Source organism: Rattus norvegicus, chromosome 3 (genome assembly GCF_036323735.1).
Source record: "Rattus norvegicus strain BN/NHsdMcwi chromosome 3, GRCr8, whole genome shotgun sequence".
Classification (NCBI taxonomy): domain Eukaryota; kingdom Metazoa; phylum Chordata; class Mammalia; order Rodentia; family Muridae; genus Rattus; species Rattus norvegicus.
In genome coordinates, this window is record NC_086021.1 from 175,969,220 (window position 1) to 175,996,690 (window position 27,471).

General features: G+C 48.5%; 1 protein-coding gene across 3 annotated transcripts in view; it reads left to right on the forward strand.

Moving 5' to 3' along the window:
- Positions 1-27,471, forward strand: part of Arfgef2 (ADP ribosylation factor guanine nucleotide exchange factor 2) — an 86,141-nt gene that overhangs the window by 2,645 nt on the left and 56,025 nt on the right. For all 3 annotated transcript variants that reach the window (XM_006235640.5, XM_063283411.1, NM_181083.2), the window contains 6 exon segments: positions 12,535-12,565; positions 13,125-13,248; positions 19,379-19,525; positions 20,514-20,693; positions 21,307-21,562; positions 27,072-27,140. In XM_006235640.5, the coding sequence (XP_006235702.1) occupies positions 12,535-12,565; positions 13,125-13,248; positions 19,379-19,525; positions 20,514-20,693; positions 21,307-21,562; positions 27,072-27,140 (807 nt within the window).

Here is a 27,471-nt window from a genome sequence, read left to right on the forward strand (position 1 = left end):
ATGTAAATACAAAAATGAGGAAGAAGTAAGGAAAAATGGCTGAAGTGAGGGAGTGGGTAAGAAGTATAATGTGTTTTCTTTAAGAAGAGGGTTTTGTTTTGTTTTGGTCTTGCTTTGCTTTTTTAAAAAAATATGTTTTTTTTTTAAATTTTATGTGCATTGGTGTTTTGCTTGCATGTCTGTTTGTGTGTCAGATCCCTTAGAACTGAAGTTAAAGAACAGACTAGACCGTCGTGAGCTGCTGTGTGGGTGCTGGGAATAGAACCTAGGCCCTCTGGAAGAGCAGCCAGTGATTTTTTTTTTTTTTTTTTTTTGGTTCTTTTTTTCGGAGCTGGGGACCGAACCCAGGGCCTTGTGCTTCCTAGGTAAGCGCTCTACCACTGAGCTAAATCCCCAGCCCCCAGTGATCTTAAATGCTGAACTATCTCCAACCCCAAGAAGAATAATGTGCTTAAAGATAAGCATATAGATAGATTGTCATCAATTTTGATAAGAACTCTAAGTGACCATTGAAAGCTAGAGTGCTTGACTGATAAATAGTTGTTACTGGAATCTGTTTTTATGACAGGTTATAGCCAGTTACAGCATGTTGGGGATGGTGAGAGCTTCAGAAGCCTGAAGCATCTCAGGTCCTTCTGGGACTCAAGACTTTTCTGGATTCAAATCACCTGCCTTCACTTGCTGTATTTGTAGTTAGTCTTACGTGTGTGTCAGTGTTCCCTTTAAGATGAGGTTACTTGGCGTGTACAAACTCTTGGGGTAGAGTGGGTGCTCAGCAGATGCTTGCTGCCTTGATTATTACCACAGAGTCTGTAAGCACTCTGATTCTGTGTTTTTAACCTTGGTTAGGTCTTTCAGGAGTCACTTACTGATCTGCTTGGTTTGTAGATACAGTAAATAAAAAGGTAATTATGGGACCAGAGTTGGCTTAGCAGTTAGGAATTTTAGGAGTGCTGACTGCCCTTGCAGAAGACCTTGGTTTATTTCCAGCACCTGTGTGGTAAGTGGTTCACAGTAGTCTACAGCTCAGTGCCAGGGGGTCTGTGAGCACCAGGCACACACATGATGTACATACATACAACAAGGTTCCGTGACAGAAGGCTGTGCTCCTAACATTGCTAATTTGCTAAATGCAAATGGAGACAGGCGTTGACTTCTGTAACAGCAGTGATGAGCAGGGTAGAACAGGATTGGAGTGACTCAGTGAGTCATCTCTCTGAGTATCAAATGCATAGGTAGATGTCTGCCCGAATCTGGGCTGGTGTCCTAGTCAGGAGAAATCAAGATCCTGTGAGAGTTTCACCCCAAGGACAGTGTTGCTCGTGTTCCTTTAATGAAGCCTGGACATTCGTTAATCAGCTCCCGCCTTTCAGTCCAACCCTCTCTGTTGGGGGAGTTTAATTCCATTTGTAAAACCTTCCTTTTGTAATTGTCTTACTTAAGGCCCATCTTTCTGCATGTCTCTTTATATTCTGTTCTTAAATTGTATGGAATTTGGAAGGTTAATCACAAAAGTAAAAAATAAAAAGCCTTAAGTGTTTTTAAATTGAATATGGAAAATTTTGTCCACAGTTTAATTGTTTAATTGAATCAACCTAATGATCCTTGTGTGTGTGTGTGTGTGTGTGTGTGTGTGTGTGTGAGTGAGAGAGAGAGAGAGAGAGAGAGAGAATCCATTTAATAATTTAATATGCACAAAGCATATGAAAGGGCCAAAGTGTTCTGTAATTGGCTGGCATGCTCAGCCATCGTGAAAATATAAGAACAGATGTGTATCTAATTGTCATATGACTGGTTTATATTCTATAGCATCTATATAATATCCGCTGTATACTAGGTTTCTGGATTCCAGACACAGTGCCACTGTGAGCTTTAGTTTGGACCTTACTATTATCATCACCTCCATTAAGGCCTAAGAGTTGAACAAGCTACTCAGGGGTCACTCATCCAGTGATGATGGAGCCGGTATCTCACCAGAGTCCCCTGGGTAAGGCCTCTACAAAGTCTCTGAAAATGTTCATGGCACTCTGGTGAAGTTTCAGTGAGGAGACTGTTTTCTGTTGTTGAGTTCTAAGTTACACTTGAAACCTTCTGGTCATAAAGATCTTTTTTCTTTTTTCTTTCTTTCTCCTTTTTTTTCCCCTTCAGTATTTTATCTGCCTTTGTTGTGCTGGGAGGTGGTTTCAGATGAGCATCACTGAGCTAGGTTTTTCCGATTTGAGTTATCTGCATCAGCAGCCCTGAATGCTGACCTCCAGATTCTGGGTTGGTGACTGTTTGGGGCTCTCCTATAGTGGGAAAGATGGAGTTTTCCACAGCTTTGTCCACAGCTGCACAGTGGGTGGGCAAGTGAGGCTGCAGCTCCCTCCCACTTACCTAAGCTGTGGAATGAGGTCTAGTCTCAGGTGTGCTGCTCTCTCTGTTTGATGTCAGGGTTTAGAAGCTTGTGAGCCATGAGTGACCATCCATTGAGCTGTTTGACCTGTACACTGCAGGTGAGAGAAGACAGATGTGGGAGGAGGTGTGGGTGGGAGGTGGGGGCACAGTAGCCATTAGCAGGGCTTTCTTCGGGACTAGCTATACTGTGAAGAGGGCCAAGGAGAGGTGGCTCATGGGTGGTGGTTGTTGGTTTGTTGGTTTAGCTTATTTAAATGTCACTCGGAAGACAGAGGGAGTTACAGAATATATTTATAAGCCTGGGTGTGTGTGAATGGTTAGCATTTAGGCCTAGACACGTCACGCAGGGCAGAGTTTGTTAGCATGTGTGAGGTCCTATTCACAGCATCAAATCCCTTGAAACAAAAAATCCTTGTCACTGTTAGGCAGAACCTTAAGTGTGAAATCTGAAAAATATTTTAAAAAATTGCTACTTGCCTAATGTGGCACATACTTGTAATCCCAGCATTCTGGAAGCTGAGGCAGGAGGATCATGAGTTGAAAGCCATACCCTGCTATTTATTGAGTGCCTGTCTTAGAGATGGCATATGTGTTCAGTCAGGCATCAGGGTGCACACCTGTAATCCCAGTACTGGAGAGCCAGAGACAGGGTTTTGTTGTGTTTGAGGCCAGCTCGATTTACAGAGTGAATTCTGGACCAACCAAGGTTCTATGGAAAAACTTTTATCTCAAGATCCAAAAATAAATAGAATAATTAATTGAAATATTGTCCAGAATAAATCCTTCAATTTTATTAAATTTTGTTGTCTGGATTAGGAATTTTGTTTGCAAATGATATAGTTCATAAAAACTGAGCTGGCAAAGCTCATACCTGCAGATTGCTCTTTTAAAGAACCAAAAACCAAGCTGGGCAGCGGTGGCTCACATCCGTAATCCCAGTACTCAGGAGGCAGAGGCAGGCAGATCTTTGAGTTTACACACAGAGTCTGGTCTCCAAAGTGAGTTCCAGGACAGTCAGGGCTACACAGAGAAACCCTGGCTCGATAACAACAACAAAACCCCAAAACCAAAAACACCAAACAAACTTAAAAAAAAAAAATCCCCAGAGGGGACTCTGATGGCTCAACAGTTAAGGCCACAGGCAGCTCTCCAGAGGACTTGGATTTGACCCCCAGCACCCACATGGTGGCTCATTCACAACTACAGTCCTAGAGGATCTGGTGTTCTGACCTCTCATGGTGCTCAGACATTCAGGCGAAACACCCATGGCACACAAAGTAATAAAATTAACTTTCGAAAATACATTTTTTTTGTTTGTTTCTTGTTATTTGAGGCAGGGTTTCTGGTATATGTATATTTGGCTTTCCTGGAACTCACTCTGTAGACCAGACTGACCTCAAACTCACAAAGATCTACGTGTGTGTGTGTGTGTGTGTGTGTGTGTGTGTGTGTGTGTATGTGTGTGTGTGTATAAGTGCCCATGCATGTTAGAAGGCAGCACCAGATTCCCTGAATAAGGAGTTGTAGGTGCCTGTCATGGCGGCCCTGGGAACCAAACCCAGATCTTCCATAGGAGCAGAGTGTGTTCTTCTCTGCTGAGCCAGCTCCCTGCAGGCCGCTCTGTTGATAAGTTTTGTAGTGTTTCCAGGAGGGAGCTCTCCTTCTAGCAACAGCAGCTGAGCAGTGTGCTGTGTTGATAATTGAAATGTATCATGATTGGTGGCAAACTTTGACCCTTTCAGTGATCTAGTTTCTTGGTGCCTTGCGTCTAAGACGATGAGAGGACCTACTGACCCGGCTTAAGTAAGTTCGTGCTGTGAAGAAGGGGCACAGGCTAGAGCCGGTGGTGATCTGCTGTTTCTCATGCCTCTGGGCGCTCACCCTTCTCAGCCTCATGAGTTGGCCTATGGAGCTGCATCCATGAATCTGGCTCTTGTCTCCGGAATCCGAGAAAGCCTCGGCCAGGCAAACAGCAAGCCTGCTCCTTACGGAGAAGGGCAGACCTGTGAAAAGCTGTACTTCATCACAGAACAGTCTTCACAGGGAAAGCTCAGCCAGGTTTCCTTATCACTGCTCTCTGCAGGGACAAGGGACTGTCTTTCCTGTGGGTTATCGTAGAAAATAGTTTTACGTTTGCTGACTCATGCTTGGACCTTCCTGTCAGGCTAATTATGGTTGGTGTGGGGTGTTTTACTAGGTTTTACAGTTAGCGAGGAGAACAGGCCTTCTGTGGAGAGATAGAAAGGTTGACTTCCCCTCAGTGCTAGAGTTATCCATACATATCTGTCACTGTTTACCAATCTCTCATTCAGAGGGATGTACTTGGGTGTCACAGCTGGCCTCCTGATGCCAGAGGAGCAAGACAAACAAGGACTGTGCTCTGAGGCAGCCGCAGTCACACCCTGTGGCCACACCAGCAAGAGGCCTGCCCTGTAAGAGCACGTCTCTGAGGAGAAGTGAGGTGGGAGTGGTGAATGCAGGCACAGAAGTTGGGGTGGGAGGCAGTTCTGCAGAGAGGCCAGCATAAGCAAAGGCTTTGTGACAGTAATGTTTGTCTGAGCCCTAGTGTGCTTGGGAGTGAGGTAGGGAGGAGGGTCAAAGCCCCACAGGGTCATGGTCCAACACTGGGTTGACACTGACGAGTTTGAAAAAGGTGCTGGCATTGTCAGTCTTAGAGAGACTAGAGGGATTGCTGGAGGAGATCAAGTAAGAGGCACTAAGCGCCATGCTGGTGAGGGGTGGGTAGTGGGAGTGATGGCAGCACAAGTCAAGCTAAGGGAACCTGGGTAAAAGCACAAGAACTGGGGTGGTTCAGCCAGCTGTCAGATGGGAAGACGGAGGGCTCATCTGAGCTGGAACTAGGTACGCATTAGTCTGTGTCTCGTTGCTGTGACAAGTATCTCAGAGGATAGCTTAAAGGTGGAATCACTGGGATCCTGGTCTCAGAGGCTCTGGTCCATTGCTGGCCAGTTTCGTTGTTGGGCCTGAGATGAGGAAGAGCGTCAGGATGGAAGGATGTGGTGAATCAGAGCTGTCCACCTCATGGCCAGGAGGAGAGAGAAAGAGACACCAGGACCAGCCATCCTTCAGAGGCACGTCCCTAAGCGATCTCTCCTCCCTTCAGCCAAGCCCAGCTTTGGTCGCGTACTCAGGGTGGACTCACCAGTGGATTGACTGATACAGTTAGTGTCCTCTAGCTAATCACCCCTCACAATTGGCTCCGTTGTCTGGGGAACCGCGTCTTTAAACCGTGGGCCTTGTGGAAGACATCCCTATACAAACCATATCATGCACCATTCAGTTAGACACATGAAATAGGAAGCAGCTGCATAGATAGCCTGAGATTGCTAAGAGGCCTGGTCTAGAGCCTGGAACGCGGGGCTGGGGGACTAGTGGGAGAACCCGCGTCTCTTCCTGCCTGGGCCCAGGAGGGAGCAGAGACAGGTGGGAAGCACAGGGCAGATGCGGGCTTGTGGGCTTGGTAAGTGGGATGCCGAGGGAGGCTAGTAAGATGGCGTGCATACAGAGAGGTGGGGGTGGGGGGCTGGAATATAGGTTAAAAAACGATGGTGCATGAAAGGTTAGAGACCTGGTTACTGATGGGCTCTTGAGCTGTGTGGGTGGAGTGCTGCTGCAGGTAGAATCCAGACTGGCGTGGGCAGAAGTGAGGGCAGGACAGGGACCCGACAGGGAGCACAGGCTGTACTTGGTTGGGTGTGCTGTCAGAAAGAGGGGTGTGTGGCTCGGAGAAAGTTTGTCTTTTTCTTGGTCTTGAGGCTGACTCTTGCTGTGTAGTATTGGTTAGCCTGGAACTTGAGGCAGCTGTGCTTCGACCTCCTGAACGCTGGGATTACAAGGTGTGTCGCCACGCACACCTCTCGTTTTCTCACCTTAAGGTAGAAGACATTGGGATGGTTTGTTTGTTTGTTTGTTTGTTTGTTTATTTATTTATTTATTTATTTTATATAAGTACACTGTAGCTGTCTTCAGACACACCAGAAGAGAGAATTAGATCCCATTACAGATGGTTGTGACCCACCATGTGGTTGCTGGGAATTGAACTCAGGACCTCCGGAAGAGCAGTCCGTGCTCTTTTTTTTTTCTTTAAATAAAAAGAGGGGCTCGTCCGGAGGGATTTTCTAAATGTTGTCGAAAAGGGATCTGCTTGAGGGAGGGGTTAAGTAGCAGGAAAGAGATAGGAGGATTTACACAGGCGTTCAGTACACACTGAGGGCCGCTCCTGTCTGCTGACACCTTCTAGTGGACGGCACAGGCTGGCTGGCATAGAGGCTCCACTCTGCTGGGGAAGAAGGCGTAAAGGAGCTGTCACATAGGATGCCAGGGGCCACCCCTCAGTACTGTGAAGAAAGCTGAGAGGAGTAAGCCAGAGGGAAAAGCAGAAGGTGTTGGGGATGCAGAGCAGCGTGGTTCCAGTGGCAGCTGTTGGTGATGCTGCAAGGCACCTCTGAAGTGGTAACGTGTGAGCCTGGGACTGAGAGCCATGGGACAGAGTGGGAGTGGAGGGTGCCATCCTGAGTTGTGGACCGGGAGACCAGAGTGGCGACTGGAGCCGTTAAGGATTCTGAACTTGGGTGCTGTTGGAGAGTTGAGCAGCTAAGGGCCATTGGCTCCCCTCAGTGTGAACCACTTCCCACATTGCCTATCTCCTTGCTGCCTCGAAACAGCTTCCAGAAGGAAGAGTTTGTTTTGGTTCGCAGTACCCTGTGGTGGGAGCTTGAGGCCTTGGTCACATGTCCACAGTCAGGAAGCAGAGAGCGGTGGATGCTGGGTCTCAGCTCTCTGAAATGATGCTACCCACAGTTAAAGTGGCTCCTCCTACCTCACCTGGTCTAATCTGGGCAATCTCACAGCCATGCCCGAGGCTTGTCTACTAGGTGTCTTTAGATGTATCAAGTTGTCACACTGTAAGATGGTCCCTCTGGCTGCTGTGTGGAGAAGTGCCATGAGGTGGGAGAGGGAGAGGAAGGCCAGAAGCAGAACAGGAAGGTAGGTAAGTGGGCAGTGATGGTAGCCTGTGATGGGGATCTCCTCCCGGCCCACAGCGTGGGCTTGCTAACAGGAAGTGGAGGGAGTCTCCTTGTGCTGACATTTAACTTTTCCATTTCAGGAGCCTGCTACATCAGCTGTGAGGGTGCCAGTCAGTGAGAGAGACTGGGGGAGCGATGTATGGTATGCATGCATGGTGCAGAGATAGGGTAGGAGGACAGGCTGACCGTCTTCAGGCTCTCTCTGAGGCTGGCGATGGCAACATCATCGACCTGCCTGGTGTTGGATGTCTGCTTAGGTGGAGACAGGTCACCAGAGGGTGGAATTTTTTTTTTTAAGTATCTTTTTCTTAAGAATTTTTATTTATTTTATGTGAATACATTGCATCTGTCTTCAGACACACCAGAAGAGGGCATCAGCTCCCATTACAGATGGTTGTGAGTCACCATGTGATTGCTGGGATTTGAACTCAGGACCTCTGGAAGAGCAGTCAGTGCTCTTAACCGCTGAGCCATCTCTCCAGCCCTGGAATTGTTATCTGGTCTCAGAAATTGAGACCAGAGGTTAGAAGTCATGGCTGTTGAGTGGCTCTCATCCTGTCAGCAGTTCTGCTGAAGGACTCCACATGGAAAATGCAGGAAGAGGAAAGCTGATGGGTCAGTCATGGCCAGCCAGAGTAAGGTTGTCTGGGAGCATTTGAGAAGGTAGGCTAGTTGGAAAGAGAGGAGGTCACATAGAGAGACGAGCAAGGAGCTAGAAGTGTCCCAGTTCCACACAGGGCCAAGATTCGGCATGTGTCCAGCCGCCGTGGGTGGATTTGGGCAGGTGGTTGAGGGCTGAGTTAGACAGGAGGGATCTGGCTGTCCTGTTGGAGAGAGGCTGTGGTCTGAGGGGATTGGCCGATAATGATCGTTGGGGAGTTCGATGTGAGGATCATTGCATCCACTGATGGGAAGGAGAGGCTGGTGAGCGGGGGTGCTGCTTTCACAGACAATGACAGTACCCAGAAGCCATCTGTGCAGAAGTCTGTGGCTTTTTAGCTGCAGCTGCCCTAGCCCAGGCCTATCTCCCTCCTTTGTGGCCTGCTCATTTATTGCTGCTGGCTGCCCCCCTGGCAGCTGTTGAGTGCAGTGCATTAGCACAGGAAGCAGTGGAGTGCAGGGCGAGTCCCACCAGCTACCTGTCTTCCTCTCAAGTGGTGAATGGGTGTGGTCAGTCTCTAGGTCCTCACTGAAAGTGTCTTGCTCCGCCACCCTGGGTCACAGAGGACAGTGAGCAATGTCACTAGTCCCAGGTCAGGGCACGCAGCAGCAGCTCTCCTGAGTGGCACAGGGGACTGCATTCCCACTGACTTTTGGCTTGAGATAAGAGCTAAAGTGACACTGCCACCTGCCGTGTGCCTGCTTTGCCTCTGTCAGATTATGGCACGACTTCTTTCCTGGGGTTGTTCATACAGTAGCCACACCCACGTCCTCTTACAGTCTGGGGGTCTGGGGGCTACTTCTTGTCATCTGAAGTTTCGCAGTAGGAAGTCAAGATTCCATAGGTTTGATGAGCCACCTGGTACCAGTCAGCTGACAGGTGTCCATGTGTTGCTTGTAACCTGGCTGCGTTTAAGTCTCACATTCACAGGCTGTCATGAGATTCTACCTCTCGCTTGCCCAGGTTCCTTGTTCTCCCTCTTTTCAGTGGGAAAATAATTGTGTTCTCTAAATATATCCAGAGCCCATGTCAACCAGAATCATGGTATGGTATATCTAAAGCCCATCTCAGCCAGAACTGTAGCACCAGGATCCATCTCTCAGCTGGAACTGAAGCCTATCCAGGACCTGTCAATCATCTGGAACCATAGTACATAGAGCCCCCCACCCCACCCCCCAGTCAGCTAGAATTGTGGATACCAGAGCTGTTCCTTGGACATTTCCAGCCTGTGGAAATGGTTTTGGCAGCTCATTTGCTGATGCTTCTTGCCTGGATGGTTTGCACATGGGTCCAGAGCACTGACTGGCCTGTGTGATTAGCTCCTGATTAACCTTGCCTTCCGTCCTCAGAGGCTGCCTGCTTCTGCAAAGGTTTTGTATTGTCTGTCTGTGCCACTGTTCTGCCCAGTGAACAGAGCGTCAGGGTGGTCTTTTTTCCCCCCTCAATAAAAGTAGTTTAGGAAGTGCAACAATTCCTAATTCTTAGCACTTAAGGGTAAATTAAGTGCTGTCATTGTGGGATTCGTATCTGAGATTTGCTTTGTTTTTTTATTTTTTGAGACAAAGTCTCTATACGTATCTCTGGCTGTCCTGGACTTCTTGATGTAGACCAGGCTGGCTACAAACTCAGAGAGATCCATTCTAGCTTCTGAGCGCTGGATTAAAGGTGTGCACCACTATGCCCAGCCGCCTGAGATTTCTTGAGCTTCCTGGTAATAGTAGCTCGTGGGTGAGGCCTCCTGTTTGCCCACACGCTACTACAGAGTGTGTGTCAGTGGTAGACTGCTTGCTAGCATGTGGAAGATCTTAGGCTCTACCCCCAGTGCCTTAGGCTAAGTAGAATGTACTTTTGCTTGGTCCTGAGAGGAATGGTGATTGGGAAACTCCATAGCTGGTTGCAAACCTGCTTCCAGCTGAAGAGAGCGCCTGTGTTTTGCATTGTTAGCTGAAGCTCTGTGGTTTTGTGTATACATGTTGTTTTGTTTATAGTTTACAAATTAATTCTCCATGCATGCTCCGAGAAGTAGGAACACATGAGCTTATGAACATGGTCTCTCTAGACTGATAAGTTCTCATCTCATTTCCTAGTCTGTAAGGTTTACAAGAGTCTGGTATACTTCTCTTGCTGCTCTTCAGCTGAGCCATACTGGGCTTGTGCAGAGCCTGCATTCTGTCTTCAGTTGATGATCGAGCTCTTTTTTTTGGGGGGGGGGTTCTTTTTTTTTCGGAGCTGGGGACCGAACCCAGGGCCTTGCACTTCCTAGGCAAGCGCTGTCAGTAAAGTATTGCTTCTGAGTTCTCCCCTTCCTTGAAAGAGAAACTGTGAGCCAGTAGCTTTGTGTTCAGGACAGCCAAATCAGTCTTATCTGGGCACAGTTATGGAAAAGCTGGATTTGCCTTGAGTTGCAATCTGAACTTTCCTGTAAAATCTGGGGTTTGCCTACTGGGCTAATCAGAGCAACCAATACCCTGGGTCAGTGTCTCTAGTGCCAGTGCCGGCCACTGAAGCCTGCTGTTCTACTGTCCCCAAGATGTCATCTCCCCATGCCTCTGCTGACATTTCCTGGTTGGCGTGCATTGGCCTTCAAGTGCGTATCCCTGCATTTAGTCTTACTGGTTTGGGTGTCTTGCTTGGGCAGTGAGTGGCTGTACTGGTGAGGTGTGTGTCCCTGGCTTGCACCGGTGGTGTTCAGAACAGATGGTTGGAGCCTCTAGCACGGACGTGGCTGTATGTGATGCACCTGAGCAGAAGACACCTTACACTTGAGCTGGCAGTCAGGTGCGTCTTGTGTGTCCCACAAGCTCGTTGTCTAAGCAAAGCCATTGTGTCAGGTAAGTTTATGGAAGCTACAGCCTGTAGGCCAGTCTTGTAGCTTCTGTTGGAGCTGGGGCCTCACTCTTAGATGATTTATGTCCTTCAAGGACAGGGTCCATGTTGACTGTTCCTTTCACAAGTGTCACAGGCCTCGTGGGCAGTTATCTGCTGTTTTGTTAGGCATGCAATAAGAATGTGTAGGCCACCCAGAAGGTTAGACATTACCATTTCTAGCTGGTTCAGTTTCTTGATTTTCCAAGTAAATGGAACTTAAGAACTTCCTAAAGTGTGTTTTGGCGCTGTTAGGGTGGCTGTTGCCCTCACCCAGATTGCTTGCTCTGAAGAGAGTGTGTAGAAAGTGTTTCCTCACTCACTATGGTAGTTCCCTCCCTCCCTCCCTCCCTCTCTCCTCTTCTTGCTTCCCTCCCTCACCACCACCCGGGCCTGGGGGCCCAACATACAGGAGCGCATGGAGTAGATTGCTGGGTGGGGTCATTAGATAGGGTACTCTCTTGTTTCAGTGGTACTGACCTCAAAAGTGTTTAGATTATAGAAAAATGTGGGGAAAAAAAGGAAGGGGCTGGAAAGATGATGCCTCAGCAGCTTAGAGCTCTGGCTGCTTTTCTAGAGGACCGGAATTTGATTGCCAGCACCCACACTGAGGCTCGCAACTGTCTGTAGCTCCAGTTGCAGGGGAGTTTGGGCATCAAGCACACATGTGCACAGATATACATGCAGCCAAAACGCCCATACACATTTAAAAAAAGGAAAAATAAAAAAGTAGGTGAAGGCGCCTGCGACCAATCCCGAGCAGTGAACTGCCAACTGACAGTCGTTCTCTGATCCTCACTGATGCCCCTCCCCCAGCTAACTAAGCATAGTTAGAACGAACCAAACATCACCACTCCACTACTTAAGTAACTTCCAATATTTGCCTAACTCCTGTCAGTATTTTCTTAAGCAGTTTCCAGTCGCCTGTGTATGGTTTTGCACAGCTGATGTTCGTATTAACTAATTTAACACACACCTATGCAGAGAAGGAGGAGCACAGACCACAGAGCCAGGGCCTAGGCTCAGACTCTTGCTCCCCCATTTCTTAATGAGTAATGTGAAGAAGTTCCTGTTTCTCATGATGGCCGAATTTCCTCACTGAAATCATTCGTTCTCACTGAGGGAGTTTGCTCAGGGAACATTTGTATTCAGGATTACAGGAGAACATGCTGGTACCTCCCAGCAGCACTCAACAGGCTGAGGCAGGAGGACTCCAGCTAGCCTTGGTGCTGTGGTGAGGCCTTATCACAAAGCACAACATAACACTGCAGGGGCAGGAAATGCTGCTGTCATCTAGAGGGTAGAGGATGGCTCCAGCGTGCCAGTGGTGAGAGGGAACAGTAGTGCCCACCCTCAGGGTCCTGTGGGCATCAGGCGAAGGGAACATAAACTTACATGCACAGTGACTCCCATGGGCCAGCATTACTGTTGTGATAAGTTCTTGCTTCACGTTATATCAAAATAGGAGTGTTGCACAGTCTTGTGGATATTCTTTAGTGGTGTCCTGTCCTTCTTCTCTGCAAGCCTTGCCGGCTCCTAATGTGTTCTTTCTTCTTCCACCAGATGAAATTAAAGCAGAACTAGAAAAGCAGAGGTAAGCAGCCGTGCTTCCTCCTTTTGGGGGTGCAGCAGGTGGTGGCCGTGGGAACCCCTTCCCATGTGTGTTTACTGTCATATTTAAAGGAGCAGCACACACTCTGCTGGCACCGTGCTCACACAGCAGAGCTGGGCTGGGCAGGGGACTGGCCCGGTGCTGTGTGCTTGGAGGGATGGCTGAAGAAGGCCAAGTTGATGCCTGTACACCTTCTCTTGAGAAGGAGGCGGAAGCCTTGTCTTGTGCAAAGGGCAGCTCGCTCCAGGAGTCTCCTCCTTATCTTGACTGGAGTCAGCAGTCACAGCTCAGAAACATGGCTCTGCCATGGCTGCATCAGATTTAGTTCACTCACAATCCGAGCTCTTGCTTTCTGCACAGACATCCTGGCCGTTTCCTTCTCAGGTTAGGTGCACTCAGCCCATGACCACATTGCCCAGTACAGCGCTTCCCGCACTTTAACTAAGTGCTTGCGCTCAAGATGGGAACATAGAGTGAGATGGACAGAGGCAAGCGTATTTTTTCTCATTCTTCCTCTTGGCCCTTTCCTGCTTTTCCCTAGGCTTGGCGCTGCGGCTCCACCAAAGGCAAACTTCATTGAAGCTGACAAGTATTTCCTTCCATTCGAGCTGGCCTGCCAATCCAAGTCCCCTCGGGTGGTCAGCACGTCCCTGGACTGCTTGCAGGTACCATGTTTAGACTTGGTGTGAGCACTGCATTACCCATAGCTGTGCTGCTCTGGCACTGAGAATGCCCCCCTGGAGGCGGTGGCCCAAGAGCAGCCCAGAGCTTCCTTGGTGAAGAGGACTTGGTGGGAAGGGGCCTGCACTCCTTTGCGACAGGCGCCTTTCTCCAGTGGTACTTTATTTGTAGGTTGACCGTGTTTGATATGCTTGGCGCATGCTAGGCTCCCAGTGTCCTTGTTGATGGTGTTCATGTGCACTCTCAGGTGTCCAAACAGGTACAGCCGCACCTCATTGTTTGCGGCAGTTCTGAGCTACAGTTGCTGTGAACATGAACTAACCAGCCCAAAGCAGGGCGGGCTTGGGTTCCCTGGTCTCCATTTTGGCCGAGCTGATGAGTGTATAAGTTCATCCTCTGTGTGTTTTTATGTAAAGATCCCGCTTAATGTGCACCATTGGCTCATCAACGTCAGTTCACAGCCGCTGGAATGACACGCTCGAACCCAGCTTACTTGATACCTGCAGTTTCTTGTAAGACAGTTCAGCCTTCTTGCTCCTTGATGGTAGCAAGCACCTTCGCACACACTAGGGAGGTGTTTTAAAGAGCATAAAGGATAAAATTGTAAAAGCCACACAGTAAAAACATCACAGAAATAACACTTGAATGTGGAAGAAAATCTGAAAGAAAGCTATGTCTCCTCGTCCACCTCAGCCGTGATTCAGGGTTTCACTGTTCTGGGCATTTCTACAAGTAACCACAGTTCTGACTGGGGGCTTTCAAGTGCAAGCGAGTGAGTGAGAGAGCGAGTGGGTGGGTGACTACACTTGAGGCCAGCAGTCTGCAAACAATGAAGATTGGCTGTGGTTGGAGCTTCCTCATTGATGCTCTCTAACTGCTGAACACTGAGGAATGCAGAGATGGGAATCCGTCCTACAGAATCGTGAGAGACAGGGCAGCCCAGGTGCCTCAGTTCCCAAGTCACATTTTTTTTCTAAAGATAGCTCCAAGTTTCTCATCACCTCCTCACCTTAGTGGGCAGTCCCGTCAGTGGGAGAAGCTTTGAGTGTTGTGGAAGTCACAGCAGCTCCTGGAACTGTGAACAGATGCTTTCATTAGGCTTGCTTAGAGTTGGGTTACGAGGTCTGTGAAGCCGCGTGCAGATTTGTGTTTCTTGACAAAGAATGCTGTCATTGGTTGGTTCTGTGTGCCAAGGCATAGAACTGCAGAGCCCCATCCTCAGTCTCATATTTACTTCATTAATCTCTTCTTCCAATAGTCACACACTTTAGAACTGGTGACAGCATTTTCCCCTCCTGCCATGACAGCGGGGTTTTTTCCCACAGAAACCTCTTCCAAATGAAAACTTGTTTCTCTCATTCCAGGCAACTCTGTCCATGTCCTATGCGAATGTCTAATGAGCTCAGAGTTCTCAAATGGCAGGCCCAGTCTCCCTTCATCCTGGAATACTTGGTGCTGTGAATGCTTTCTGAGGAAATTTGACATAAGCTGAATTTTAGTTCTTTGCTTCCCATGATGAGGTTTAGTTTGGGAATGGGCTAACCCGTTAGTGCCGCCGTAAGCATGGCAGCTCTCACCTTCCCTGGGCTGTTGGCCTGGCCAGACGCTCATCGGCATCACCTCGTTTAAGCTTCAGAAGAACCCACTCTTGTTTTTTTTCTGTTTTCTTTTGTTTGTTGTTTCAAGACAGGGTTTCTTCTGCATAGCCATGGCTCTTCTGGAACTCACTTATAGACCAGACTGGCCTTGAACTTGTAGATCTGTCTGCCTCTGCCTCTGCCTCTGCCTCTGCCTCTGCCTCTGCTTCTGCCTCTGCCTCTGCCTCTGCCTCTGCCTCTGCCTCTGCCTCTGCCTCTGCCTCATTGAGTGCTGCTTCGTTCTTGTCTTAGAGTCAAGGGCCCTGGGGCTTAGATGATAAAGTGGCTGGCTCAGCTCAGAGTTACCTGTCCAATAAGTCGGGGCTTCTTTGTGTTGTAGGACTTCCCAACCCCACACTTAGGGTCTAGTCTGTTGTTGGCTGTCTGTTGTCTGCTTTTGTGGATAGCTTTATTGGAGCACAGTGGTCTCAGCATGGGCTGTGATAACTGAGTCCCGCAGAACACCAGGCCCTCTCTCGCAGCTCTGAGGGGGGGGCAGTTCAAGATCAAGGCCCTTGCTGATTTGGTGAGGACTCTGGCTCAACTTGTAGCATGCCATATTCTTACTGTGCCCTCGTGTACTAGAGAACAAGCAAGCCCTCTGCTCTGTTCTTACAGAGCACAGACTCCATTCTGAGGGCACAGCCCTTGTGACCTTAAGTCTGTTTAGCTCCCACAGACCCACCATTTTAATGGTCACTTTTGGTTCTGGGACTAGAGAATCTGGATCGAGGCACATAACCTTCAGTCATAGCAGCAGAGACAGAGTGCTCACTTGCTTATTTGAGCCTGCCTTCTCACCAGTGTGGCTCCGGTGAATAGATGCGGCAGAGACCACCTGACCCATGTGTTCAGAACTGGTCCTTTATGCTCTAACTGTCACCCTGTGACCTGGCTTTTCCAGGGGTGGCATTAGTGTCTTCACTCTGTGTGCATACATGATTTTAAACACCTTGGAGCTCTGTTTCACTTCTGCCCACTGGGAGTCTTGATGCTTGAGGTGTGTGGTTCTCCTTTTGAATGAATCCTCTGGAATGGAATACGGATACTGAGGTCTCCTTGTTTAGTGTAAAAGCTGTAAAGTGCACCCCTTTTATGACTTTAGGAAGTAGATGGGCACCTGGAAGACTGAATGGAAACGGAGTTTACCCTCTGCTGCCCGGCTAAGCCTGTCTGACTGGAATTTCCTGGCAGTTGAGGAAGCTCATGCCTTGGAAACTAAAGGCCAGAATCTGGGGTGAAGTCTGATTTTGACAGAAGTGGAGCCAGCTAAAGTCATCTACACTGTGCCTTGTCACCCATTTCTCTTGGCGGTGACAGGGACAAAGGGTTTGCTTTGTAAGGCACATAGTTGGCACAGATGTGTGTGTGTCCTGTGTCTCCCCCCCTCCCCCCATTTGGAGAAGCCTAGAGATCATGCAGCAGCCCCTGCAGCACTGAGGAACCTCAGCTTCTTTTTTTTTTTTTTCTTTTTTCTTTTTTTCCGGAGCTGGGGACCGAACCCAGGGTCTTGCGCTTGCTAGGCAAGTGCTCTACCGCTGAGCTAAATCCCCAACCCCGAACCTCGGCTTCTTTCAGTGCTCAGTGACCCATGGCCCAGGGCAGAGCCTGTCTTTCCTAAGCTAATTTTTTTTCTGGCTGCATATTAATATTTTTTGGAATATATTGTTTAAAGATGTATTTATTTGTTATGTGTTTGTCTTCAGACACCCCAGAAGAGGGCACCAGATCCCATTACAGATGGTTGTGAGCCACCATGTGGTTGCTGGGAATTGAACTCAGGACCTCTGGAAGAGCAGTCAGTGCTCTTAACCACTGAGCCACCTCTCCAGCCCTTGCAATATATTTTAACTTAAAATTAACATTATATATATGTGTATATATATATATATATATATATATATATATATGAACTTTTTTCATTATAAAACATATAAAACTAGAATTTTGTTTTTCGTTTTTTTCAAGACAGGGTCTCACTGCGTAGCTCTGGCTGTCCTGGAACTCACTGATCAGACTAGCCTTGAACTCACATAGATCCTCCTGCCTCTGCCTCCTGAGTGCTGGGATTAAGTCATACACCACTACACCTTGCTTCAAAAATAGAAATTTTAAAGGTGAAGATAAAAGTTAAATACAGGTCACGTGTGTGGGCAGACAAGTGGAGCTCTGTGTGATGGAGGCCACCCAAGGCCGCACAGTGAGGACCTGCCTCACACAATCGACAGGAACGTCGGCAGGAGAGATGTTTCATCTGTAAGTGCGTTGGCTGCTCTTCCAGAGGACTCAGATTCAAGTCTCAGTGCCCAGATGGTGGCTCTCAACCATCTGTCACTCCAGTTCCAGGGGATCTGATGTCCTCTTCTGGCCTCCATAGGACACATGTAGTAAAATACTCTACACATAAAATATAGCAGTAAATATTTTTTAATTAGGCACTGCATTTGTACTAGAGATTTTGTGGTAGACTACTGGTCTAGCTTGCATGAGACCCAGTACAGCAAAGAATACTCAGGAGACAGAGGACGGAGGATCAGAAGTTCAAGGTCTGGTGTACAGAAGTCTCTGTCTCAAAATCAAGAAAAAAAGATTAAAAAATAGAATTCCATTTTCTTTTTATGAAGCTTGTAAGAAATGATTGGCCCAGGCTGTCCTTCCTGTTGTGTTTTAGCTCTTTTTGTTGTTTGGTTTTGTGTGGGGGTATAGGTTCTGTGTGGGTTTGTGGTGGCATGCATGGATATATGTGGGTCCATGTAGAAGTCTGAGATAACCTTGTTCTTCAGGAGCTGTTCGCCTTGGTTTGGTCTCTCATTGGCACCTGGGGTTCAGTGCTAGGCTAGGCTGTCGGGCCAGCAAGCCTCAGGGGTCTGCCTGTCTCCACCTCCTGGGCACTGGAGTGGCAAGGGCATGTCACCCTCTATACCCAGCCTTTTACGTGGGTGCTCACATGTAATGGGTATCACATTTAGTTCCTCATCCTTGCATGGCAAGCATTAATGACTAAGCCCTTAATTAAAGTTAATTATTTAGTATTATTATTTTGGGGGCAGAACCTGATTATCTATTGCTTTTTGGCATGGACCTTGCTTTGTAGACCAGAGATCCACCTGCTTCTGCCTTGTGGGTGTTGAGATTCAAGAGTGTGGCCCTGTTTTTATTTTTTGATACAAACTCTTGCTATGTAGGCCTAGGCTAGTATCAAATTCATAATCTTCTGCCTCAACTTCCATGTAACCATGTCCGACTGGAAGCCTGTTTTCTTGTTTTTGGTGCTTGGGATGGAGTGAAACCCAGGTGTGATCCCAGAGCTTCAAGCTGCTGCCTGGGCCCAGAGAGCTTCCTTTTCAACATCGGTGTTGAGATATCCACTCATCCGCTCATATCCCACTGCTCACAGCAGAATGTCAATCCTAATGTCAGGAGGAAGAAGCAGTGGCAGAACTTGACACTTGTCCAGCCTCCCAGGAGCCTGAGCAGCCGGTCGGGGTGAGGATGAGCAGCTCTGGCTTGTCCTCCATTCTACCCCTGCCTGCTTCCTTCTGGCTTGTCCCAGAGCTGGGCTTGAACAGCAGAGGGGCAGGCAGTCTGTTCTGTCAGTGTACTCTGTTTCTGCTCTAGGCCACTCTCTTATTTTCTGCTTATCGAATGAAGGTGCTTGGTAGCTGATATGTAGAAAGCCACTCAGAGTGGCTAGAGGGATGGCTCAACGGTTAAGAGCACTGACTGCTCTCCCAGAGGTACTGAGTTCAGTTCCCAGCAACTGCATGGTGGCTCACAACCATCTGTAATGGGATCCAATTCTGGCATGTCTGAAGACAGCTACAGTGTACTCAATATACATAAAATAAATAAATTAAAAAAAAAGGAATGTTTGAAAGCCACTCAGAAATGGTGTAAGCTTATGCAGGGTGACCCCTCCCCCCAGCACACTTGGTTGCCTGCTTGTGTAGGGAGGCAGGGATGTGAGCAGCCAGAAGCACAGTTACATATAGAGCAGCAGCATGCCCACCTCCTTACCGCTCCCCGAAGCACAGTGTGCCCTGGAGCCTGGGCCTTTTGTTGGATTGACCTGTAGAATAACCTGTAAAATTGGGAGAAAGAACCGGATTCCTGGGCTTCTGCCCCATAACTTCTAGTTCAGTAGGCCCCGGTTGAAGTCCAGGAAGCTGCATTTTGAGATTTCTTCTGGATGGTTCTTAATCTCTGCCAGGCGTAGCGCTTACTCTGACCTCTGTCTCTCGGGTCTCTCTCTGTGCCAAGGTCCAGGTTGGGTATGAGGTGGCACTGGCAGGTGGCCTCTGAGCAGCAGCTGCCTGCCCAGATGGTAAAGTTCCCGTTCAGAATGGCGGTTCTTGCCTGGCTCCTGGGAGGGACTGCTGCCATGGGAACCAGGGGTTCAGGGCCATCCTCCTTCCTGTCTTGTTACTTTGCCAGGCAGGATCTTGGAACTTTTGCTCTTTTGCTCTTTTGTGTGCAGAAACTCATCGCATATGGGCACATCACTGGCAATGCCCCCGACAGTGGTGCTCCTGGGAAGCGGCTGATCGACAGGATTGTGGAGACGGTTTGCAATTGTTTTCAGGGCCCTCAGACAGATGAAGGCGTTCAGCTACAGATAATTAAGGTATTTCTGTGTGCCTGGTCAGGGTTTGAGGTGTGGGTTTTAACTGACCGTGTTAGTTGAGTGGTGTTGAGACAGAAAAGTTAGATGTGCTCCTCAGTTCTTCTGTGAAGGAAGTGTCATGACTTAGGAGCTCGACCAGGTGTGTCCCAGGTAAACAGTTCACTAACGATTGGGTTATCGTGAGCTCATTTGCTTGAGAGTTTCTGGGGCCGCTGGAGAGTCTTCGCTCCAGCCAACCATCAGCCATCGCTGTACACAAGTCTCCATCGCTGCTCTCCAGCCCTGAGCCCACCCTGTCTCCCATCTTCCAGGCTCTCCCGTCTTCTGTGTCTCCTGCAGGAAAGCTTGGAGTGAGCTAGTACTGCCGCCAGGGAGTGTCAGGGGGTGGGTGGGTAGACCAAGGCTTCCCTCCTGATCTTAGGTGCCAGGTAGCTCAGCTGTGTGGCACAGGCTCCCTGTGTATTTTGTGAGGAGAGGATCTAGTTTTCATTTTAGGTTTTTACTTTTTTTATTTTAGATTTTTTTCAATCAATATTAATGTTCAGAATTTTCGGGGTTTTCTCTAAAACTTACAAGAAAATTTTTAGCAAGCGCTAGAACACCTACTTCACAGTGTGATTACTTAAAATAACGTGAGTTTAGGGAATCAGCAATTGCTTTTTTAACTCCAAACAGTAGGAGGTTGGCTCTGGGTACTAATCAGCCAGAGGAGTTTGCTGGACCCTGAGAAGTTAGAAAAATCAGCTGGTATGTTGCTGCCACATATAATCTTAGCCCTCGGGAGACAGCCAGGAGAATTGCTGACAGTGCGAGGCCTGCCTGTGTATAGCCAGGTTCAGGACAGCCAGGATTACTGCCTGAGACTTACTTTCAGGAAAAAATGGGGGGTGGGGGAAATGGGATGGGGACAAGCCCTTCAACTGTTCTAGAAAGCCTGCCCAGGAGGAACGTGGCATAGAGGAAGGTGGCCATTTCTGATCTGTCTCAGGCTCTTCTGACTGCTGTGACTTCCCCACACATTGAAATCCACGAGGGCACCATTCTACAGACAGTGAGGACATGCTACAATATCTATTTGGCCAGCAAAAACCTCATCAATCAAACCACCGCCAAGGCCACGCTCACCCAAATGCTGAATGTCATCTTCACCCGCATGGAAAACCAAGTGGTGAGTGACAGCTGTGCTGGGCCTGTGTCCTGCTGAGTTAGCCCGTGCATACACGTGCATGTGTCAGTGTTAGTCACTGGCACTGGCGTGGGAAGGGTTGTGTGTGTACCTGCAGGTGCGGGGTGTGTGTGCGTGCGTATGTGTGGCACTAGCACTGGCACCGGCACTGGAAGGGTCGTCCTTCCTGAGACTTGTGATTTTATTTTATTTTATTTTATTTTATTTTATTTTATTTTCTATTCTTTTTTTCGGAGCTGGGGATCGAACCCAGGGCCTTGCGCTTGCTAGGAGCCAAATCCCCAACCCCGAGACTTGTGATTTTAAAAGCAGATTGTCACTCTAGCATGGGTTTTGAAGTTTAGTCATCACAGTCTAAGTTTACTTTGGACTTACTTCTTTTTAAAAACTTTATGCTGGACTGGGTTATAGTTTAGCAGGAGAGCCCTTCCCCGGGATACATAAGGCTTTAAGTTTAGTCCTGGTACCCAGGAAAACAGAACAGAAGTCTGATCAGCTGCTTGAAATATTATAACACAATAATTTGGAGTAATTTTTGTTTTTTAATGAAACGCCAGAACCGTTTAGATGGAATCCCTTCTCTCTTGTCTTTTAGTTACAGGAGGCCAGAGAATTGGAAAAACCAATCCAGTCAAAACCTCAGTCCCCAGTGATCCAGGCCACAGCAGGATCTCCCAAGTTCAGTCGACTGAAGCAGAGCCAGGCCCAGAGCAAACCAACAACTCCTGAAAAGACAGAATTGCCCAATGGTGACCACGCCAGGAGTAGCCTAGGAAAAGTGAATTCAGAAAATGGAGAGGCTCACCGAGAAAGAGGCTCATCAATCTCCGGTAGAGCTGAGCCTTCTGGGGGTGAGCTGGCGTCTTCCTTGGGTTGTGGGACACGCTGGGAAGTGTTGGTTGGTAGTTAGGGAAACCCTGGAGGTAGGGAGCTTGTCTGTTCTGGCCTTGCCTTGGCTTCCCCTTTCTCTTACTACATGGGGCACAGCCAGTAAGGCTGATAGGAGGCCTGGAATGGAGCCAGCTGCTGCTGCTTCCTGTCAGGCATGGCGCAGTTGGAGCAGTTTGGGGCACTTGGTCTCCACAGGGAGTTAAGTAGGTGCTTGTCGGTACTTGGCCGTCTGGTACCATGCATAGAGCCCCGTGAAGAGCTAGAGCACGATGAGGAGACATGTGCACGGTCAGGCAGGTGGCCTGGTGGCAGCTTTGTTCTTCTAGTCATCAAACAGAATTCACTTGACTCTTTCTTTGTGGTTTAATTTTTTAAAAAATTGGTTTGTGTGTTTGTGAGCACTTGTGTGTGAGCATGAATATTCATGTGCCACAGGGCACCTATAGAGGTCAGACTATAGCTTGTGGGAGTCATGCTCTCCGAGGTAGAACTCATGGAGTCAGGCTTGGCAGTAAGCACATTTGCTGAGCCATCTTACTGGTCCTTTATTTCCATTTTAAACAAAATAATATGCCAGGGCTGGTTATAATCAGACAGTAAATGACGCATCAAGCATAAAATTGTGATGATTTAGGTTTATCTGCATCCCCTCCTGACATTGATCTGAACCAGATCCAAGTCTTCGGCCATCACCGCCCTGTCTTTCCAATTGGTGACCAATTCTTCAGTCACGCCCTTTGCTCTACACATTTCCAGCTGATGTCAGCTCTGCTTCGGTTATGCAGCTGATAACGCCTTCAGACGGTAGTGTCTCCTGCTGGGGACACATGGGACATCTTATTAGAGGGCAGTAGTGCACCTGAGCAAGCAGAAGAGCAGCCCTCTGTGCTTTAACATAGCTTTTCTGTGTTACGTTCTGGGTGCAGCTGGACTGCTGTTTAAAAGTGAGGTCCCAACCTCCCCCATGCGAAACCCTCTGGTAATTCCCCATTCTCCCACTCTCTACCAATCAGATCAAAAGCTGTGCCCTCCCTGCCCTGACTGCTTACAGAGCCTTGTGAGACTGAGCCCTGCCCAGCTCTCTGTCCTTTTCTTCAAATTTAAATTCCCCCCCTTTTCCGATTTATCCCCTCCCAACCCCACGTTTCTGTATGGTGTCTGCATATATTTGGGCTCTGTACCCACAGAGGCCAGAGGATGGCATCAATGTCCTCTGTCAGTCCCTATTCCTGTGCACCCAGAGTACCAGAAAGTCCCAGTCTGGAGTGCTAGGATTATAGGTATGGGCCATCATGGCTTCTTCATATAGTGCTTGAGGCTAGACCCAGGGCTTGGTACACACCAGCAAACATTTTACTATGTGGACCATGCCTTGAGCTCTTGGATCTCTTTATATTATTTGTTTGTTGTTTTTGGATTTTTTTAAAAAGAATTATTTATTTATTTTATGTGAGCACACTGTAGCTGTCTTCAGACACACCAGAAGAGGGCATCAGATCCTGTTACACATGGCTGTGAGCCACCATGTGGTTGCTGGGAATTGAACTCAGGACCTCTGGAAGAGCAGCTAGTGCTCTTAATCACTGAGCCATCTCTCCAGCCCTGTTTTTGGATTTTTGAGACAGGGTCTCTCTACAGAACCCTGGCTGTCCTGGAATGCACACTATGTAAACTAGGCTGGGCTCCTGGGCTCTAATTTACAGAGATCTTGCCTTGCCTACTGAGTGCTAGGATTGAAGGCACAGGCCACCACACCTGGCCTTTGTTTTTTATAAGCACATCTTTCTTGAGATGAGGTTTACATCCTATCGACCCATTTGGAATGCACGTTTAGAAGCTAGGTGAGGTGCGTGCTTGCAGGCTTGGCCTTGGGAGCCTGGGACAGGGAAATCACTGTAGTTCTAAGGCAGCCTAGGCCGCAGCAGAGATTCTTTCTCAGAAAATGAAAACAGCAGCCGGGTGTTTTAATCCACTTTTAATCCCTGGACTTGGGAGCTAGAAGCAGTCGGATCTCTGTGAACTCAATGCCAGCCTGGTCTATAGAACAAGTCCCCGAACAGCAGGGGTTGGGGATATAAGGAAAGAAAGAAACTTAAGTGATACCTAGAAGCAGCATCAAGCTGGAGCCCTGGCTTTTCCTTAGGAGCTTCATGCACAGGAGCCCTCGATGTCAGGGTTAGGCCTTCCTGACCTGAGAACATAGTGTCCTTTGGTACTCCCAAAGACACCAGGTCCTTCTGCGATTGATCCATGGTTTGGAATGGCTTACTAGAGCTGGTAAGATGGGCTCAGTGGGTAAAGGCACTAGCCACCAAGGCTGGAGACCTGAGTTTGATCCCAGGACTCACATGGACACGGAGCCAAGTGTTGTGTTAGTACGGGTGCAGTTAAGGTCCAGCCTGTACCCTTGCCAGACTGCAATGAGGAGGGGTCACAAGACTCAGAAAAGGGCTACTTAAATGGAAAATTTTCGGGGAAGAGAGGCCTATGTAGATGTGGAAATTGTACTTTTCTGTTCGGAAATCAAAGACAGTGAAGGCATTAGCTAATTGAGAGTGCTTTCTCTGTTTAATTGGAAGTTTTCACTATGGACTTAGTCTCTGGGGCCAGAGAGGAACAGGAGTGGGCAGTCCTCCTGAGGAGGTGCGTGGATGCCTTCTCCCAGCACATTTGCTCACACCTGAAGCACAAGCCTAGAGGAGTCACCGTGGGAATACTTTTTAGGGATCAGCCTCAGTGTGTATAGGTATGGGAATGGGAGCTTGGGAGCTTGAGGGACTTAAATCCCCACATCGGGAACTGGGCCAAGCACGCTGTCTCCAGAGCCTTTACTAGGTCCCTACTGAATCTACTCTCATGGGGAATAAATAGTTCTATCTGATCTCTTTTTTAAAACAAACAAACAAACAAACAAACAAAACCCTTCTTTTCCTTCTCTTTCTGTCACTGATATCACAACCTCTCTTTATCCATCCTCTCCTCCTCATTTTGTGTGTATGTGCGTGCGTGCGTGCGTGAGTGGGTGTGTGCGTGAGTGGGTGTGGATGCACGCACATGCACAGAGTACTAATTTTCAACTCTGGCAGGCCTGGCACCTATTATGTAGACCAGGCTGGCCTAGACTCCACAGAGATCCATCGGTTTCTGCTCCTCAAGTGCTGCGATCAACGGTCCTCTAACTTGTGCTTTTTCTGCTTTAAGCATCTCTATAGCTAGTGCTGCAGCACCCTGGGGGCTTCAGAGGGTTGGTACTGTTGCTTGTTTTGAGACAGAGTCTCTCTTTCTTTTTCTTTTCTTCTTCTTCTTTTTTTTCCACCTGAGATAAGGCCTTACTATGTAGCCTTGGCTATCCTAGAACTTGCTATGTAGACCAGGCTTGCCTCGAACTCACAGAGATCCTCTTGCCTCTTCCTCCCCAGTGCTGGGATTAAAGGCATGTGCCACCAACACCTAGCCTAGCTTCAGGTTTTTTAATAAAAGCAAGATGTGTTACTTACTGAGTAATCTCTGGGTTAACAATTAATAATGGCAGATTCAAGGTTCTGAGAAGTAGTTGGTGGTAAACAACACATACCTGCCAGCCTGCATTTATCAGCCACCGCTGTATGGCCTCTGGTCACACTGAGCCCCCCAGGCCTCTGGTATCAGGACCTCACTCTCTTGGATGTTGAGTGTGACCCATGTACTGTGCAGCAGATGGTGCAGATCAGAAATGGTGAGCATAATTTTATCAAGCCATAGCATCATTGTACTGGAACTGAGCAGGGACTTATGTATTCTAGATTTATTTATTCTATCTACACAAGTACACTGTCACTCTCTTCAGACACACCAGAAGAGGGCATAGGATCTCATTACAGATGGCTGTGAGCCACCATGTGGTTGCTGGAAATTGAACTCAGGACCTCAGGAAGAGCAGCCAGTGCTCTAACCACTGAGCCGTTTCTCTGGCCTGCTCAGCCAGTGCTCTAACCACTGAGCCGTCTCTCTGGCCTGCTCAGCCAGTGCTCTTGACACTGAGCCGTCTCTCCAGCCTGCTCAGCCAGTGCTCTAACCACTGAGCCGTCTCTCCGGCCTACTCAGCCAGTGCTGCTAACCACTGAGCCGTCTCTCCAGCCTGCTCAGCCAGTGCTCTAACCACTGAGCCGTCTCTGCAGCCTGCTCAGCCAGTGCTCTAACCACTGAGCCGTATCTGCAGCCTGCTCAGCCAGTGCTCTAACCACTGAGCCGTCTCTCCGGCCTGCCCCTAAACAGGGACTTAGAATGAGAAGTTATGGGCTGGGGTGGAGCCTGTGGTCGAGCACTTGCCCAGTCTGTGTGAGGCCCTGCTTCAGCCTGGTGCCAAAGACAGCGCTGTGAAGTGTCTAGCCTCGGTGTCTATAGATTCTGGTGTGGGTGATTCTGGGGGTGGTGTGTGATCAGTTTAACAGTTACACATTTATTACTACAGCATGTGTTACTACAGTGTAATTAGCACCTCTTGAGTTGGAATTTGTAGATTTCATGTCTGAGGTAAGCTGAATGCCATTGCACATGTGGGGATCTAAGTGCAGCATAAATGGGGCAGAGGTCATGAAGGTGTGAACACCAAACGCAGGTTTGGGTAACTGTTTAAATCATGGTTCTGAGGTGAGTAGATTAATTTAGAAGATTTGGTTGTGGTAGAGTTGTTCCTCATCTTCCATTCAGGTTCTGTTTTGCCTTCTAAGAAAAGGTTGTGATGTCCGTCATCTCATCCAAGGGGACTTGGTTAGAGGTGGTCTGTGACAGTTGAAAATGAAAGTCCTTAGTGCTGTTCCCCAGAACCTCAAAGGCCATGCCCAGAACAGTGCTGGTGGATGGAGAGTCCTCACTGAGGCAAGTGTACGCACAGTCTGTGGTGTTCACTCGCGATGATGGCTTTAGCCAGTGAGGTTTCTAACTGGTGATGTCACTACCACATATCTGCTCAGAGCTGTTCACTCTGTTCACTCCATAGGCTCTTCTTTGGGACTAATGTTCTAAAAAATAAGCAATGAATGATCAGAGATCTTGGACCTTTTCCACTTAGACATTTACTGTTTGGCAGGATGATCTGAAATGTAGCCCATCTTCAAGTGTCAGGATAGGAGGCTGGTGCTGAGTTCTGGGCTTGCTTGGCTCAGCCAGCAGGCCGCTCACCAGAGCTCTGTGGCCTCGAGCCTGCTGAAGGCATAGAGAAGCCCATCCTTGTTTCTACCAGCATGGGCAGATCAGCTCATGCTGTGTGGGGCTGGGGGGAAGGAGAGGGAGACATGAAAGCCAAGCAGACCCTCCCCTGGGCTCAGCATCTGAGGCATCCTCTCTGCTGGCAGATTTGCTGATGGAGGGAAAATATTGGCACCTCTGCCTTCTGAAGCAGGACTCTAGGAAGCCATTGTCATAATCTCTTCCTCCTTTTCTTGTCCCTGGCAATGCCTTCTGTATGTTGTGTGTTTGGGATGTGTGCAGGATCTGACAATGGAGCCCAGGAGGTGGTGAAGGACATCTTAGAGGACGTGGTCACGTCTGCTGTGAAAGGTGAGTGCTGAGGACAACCCATGCCTCTCATGCCCCTTCCCATGCCCCATGCAGCCCCTTTGCTCTGCTCCTCATTGAACTCATGCAGCTCCGAGGATCCAAGCTGCTGCCCCTGCCCAGCCTGCACTTGGCACACAGTAATCTGGCTGCAGGATGGGTTTTGTTCTGTCTGTGTAGACCACAGTCCACACAGGAGTATTAGGTGCTCCACCTGAGACACAGAGGTCCACTCCCATGTCTTCTGCATCAGAGCTGCTAAGGAAGGTGTCAAGGCCAGACGTAGAGTGTAGCAGTCACAGCGGCAGGTGCTAGGATCTCAGAGGTTGTGAGC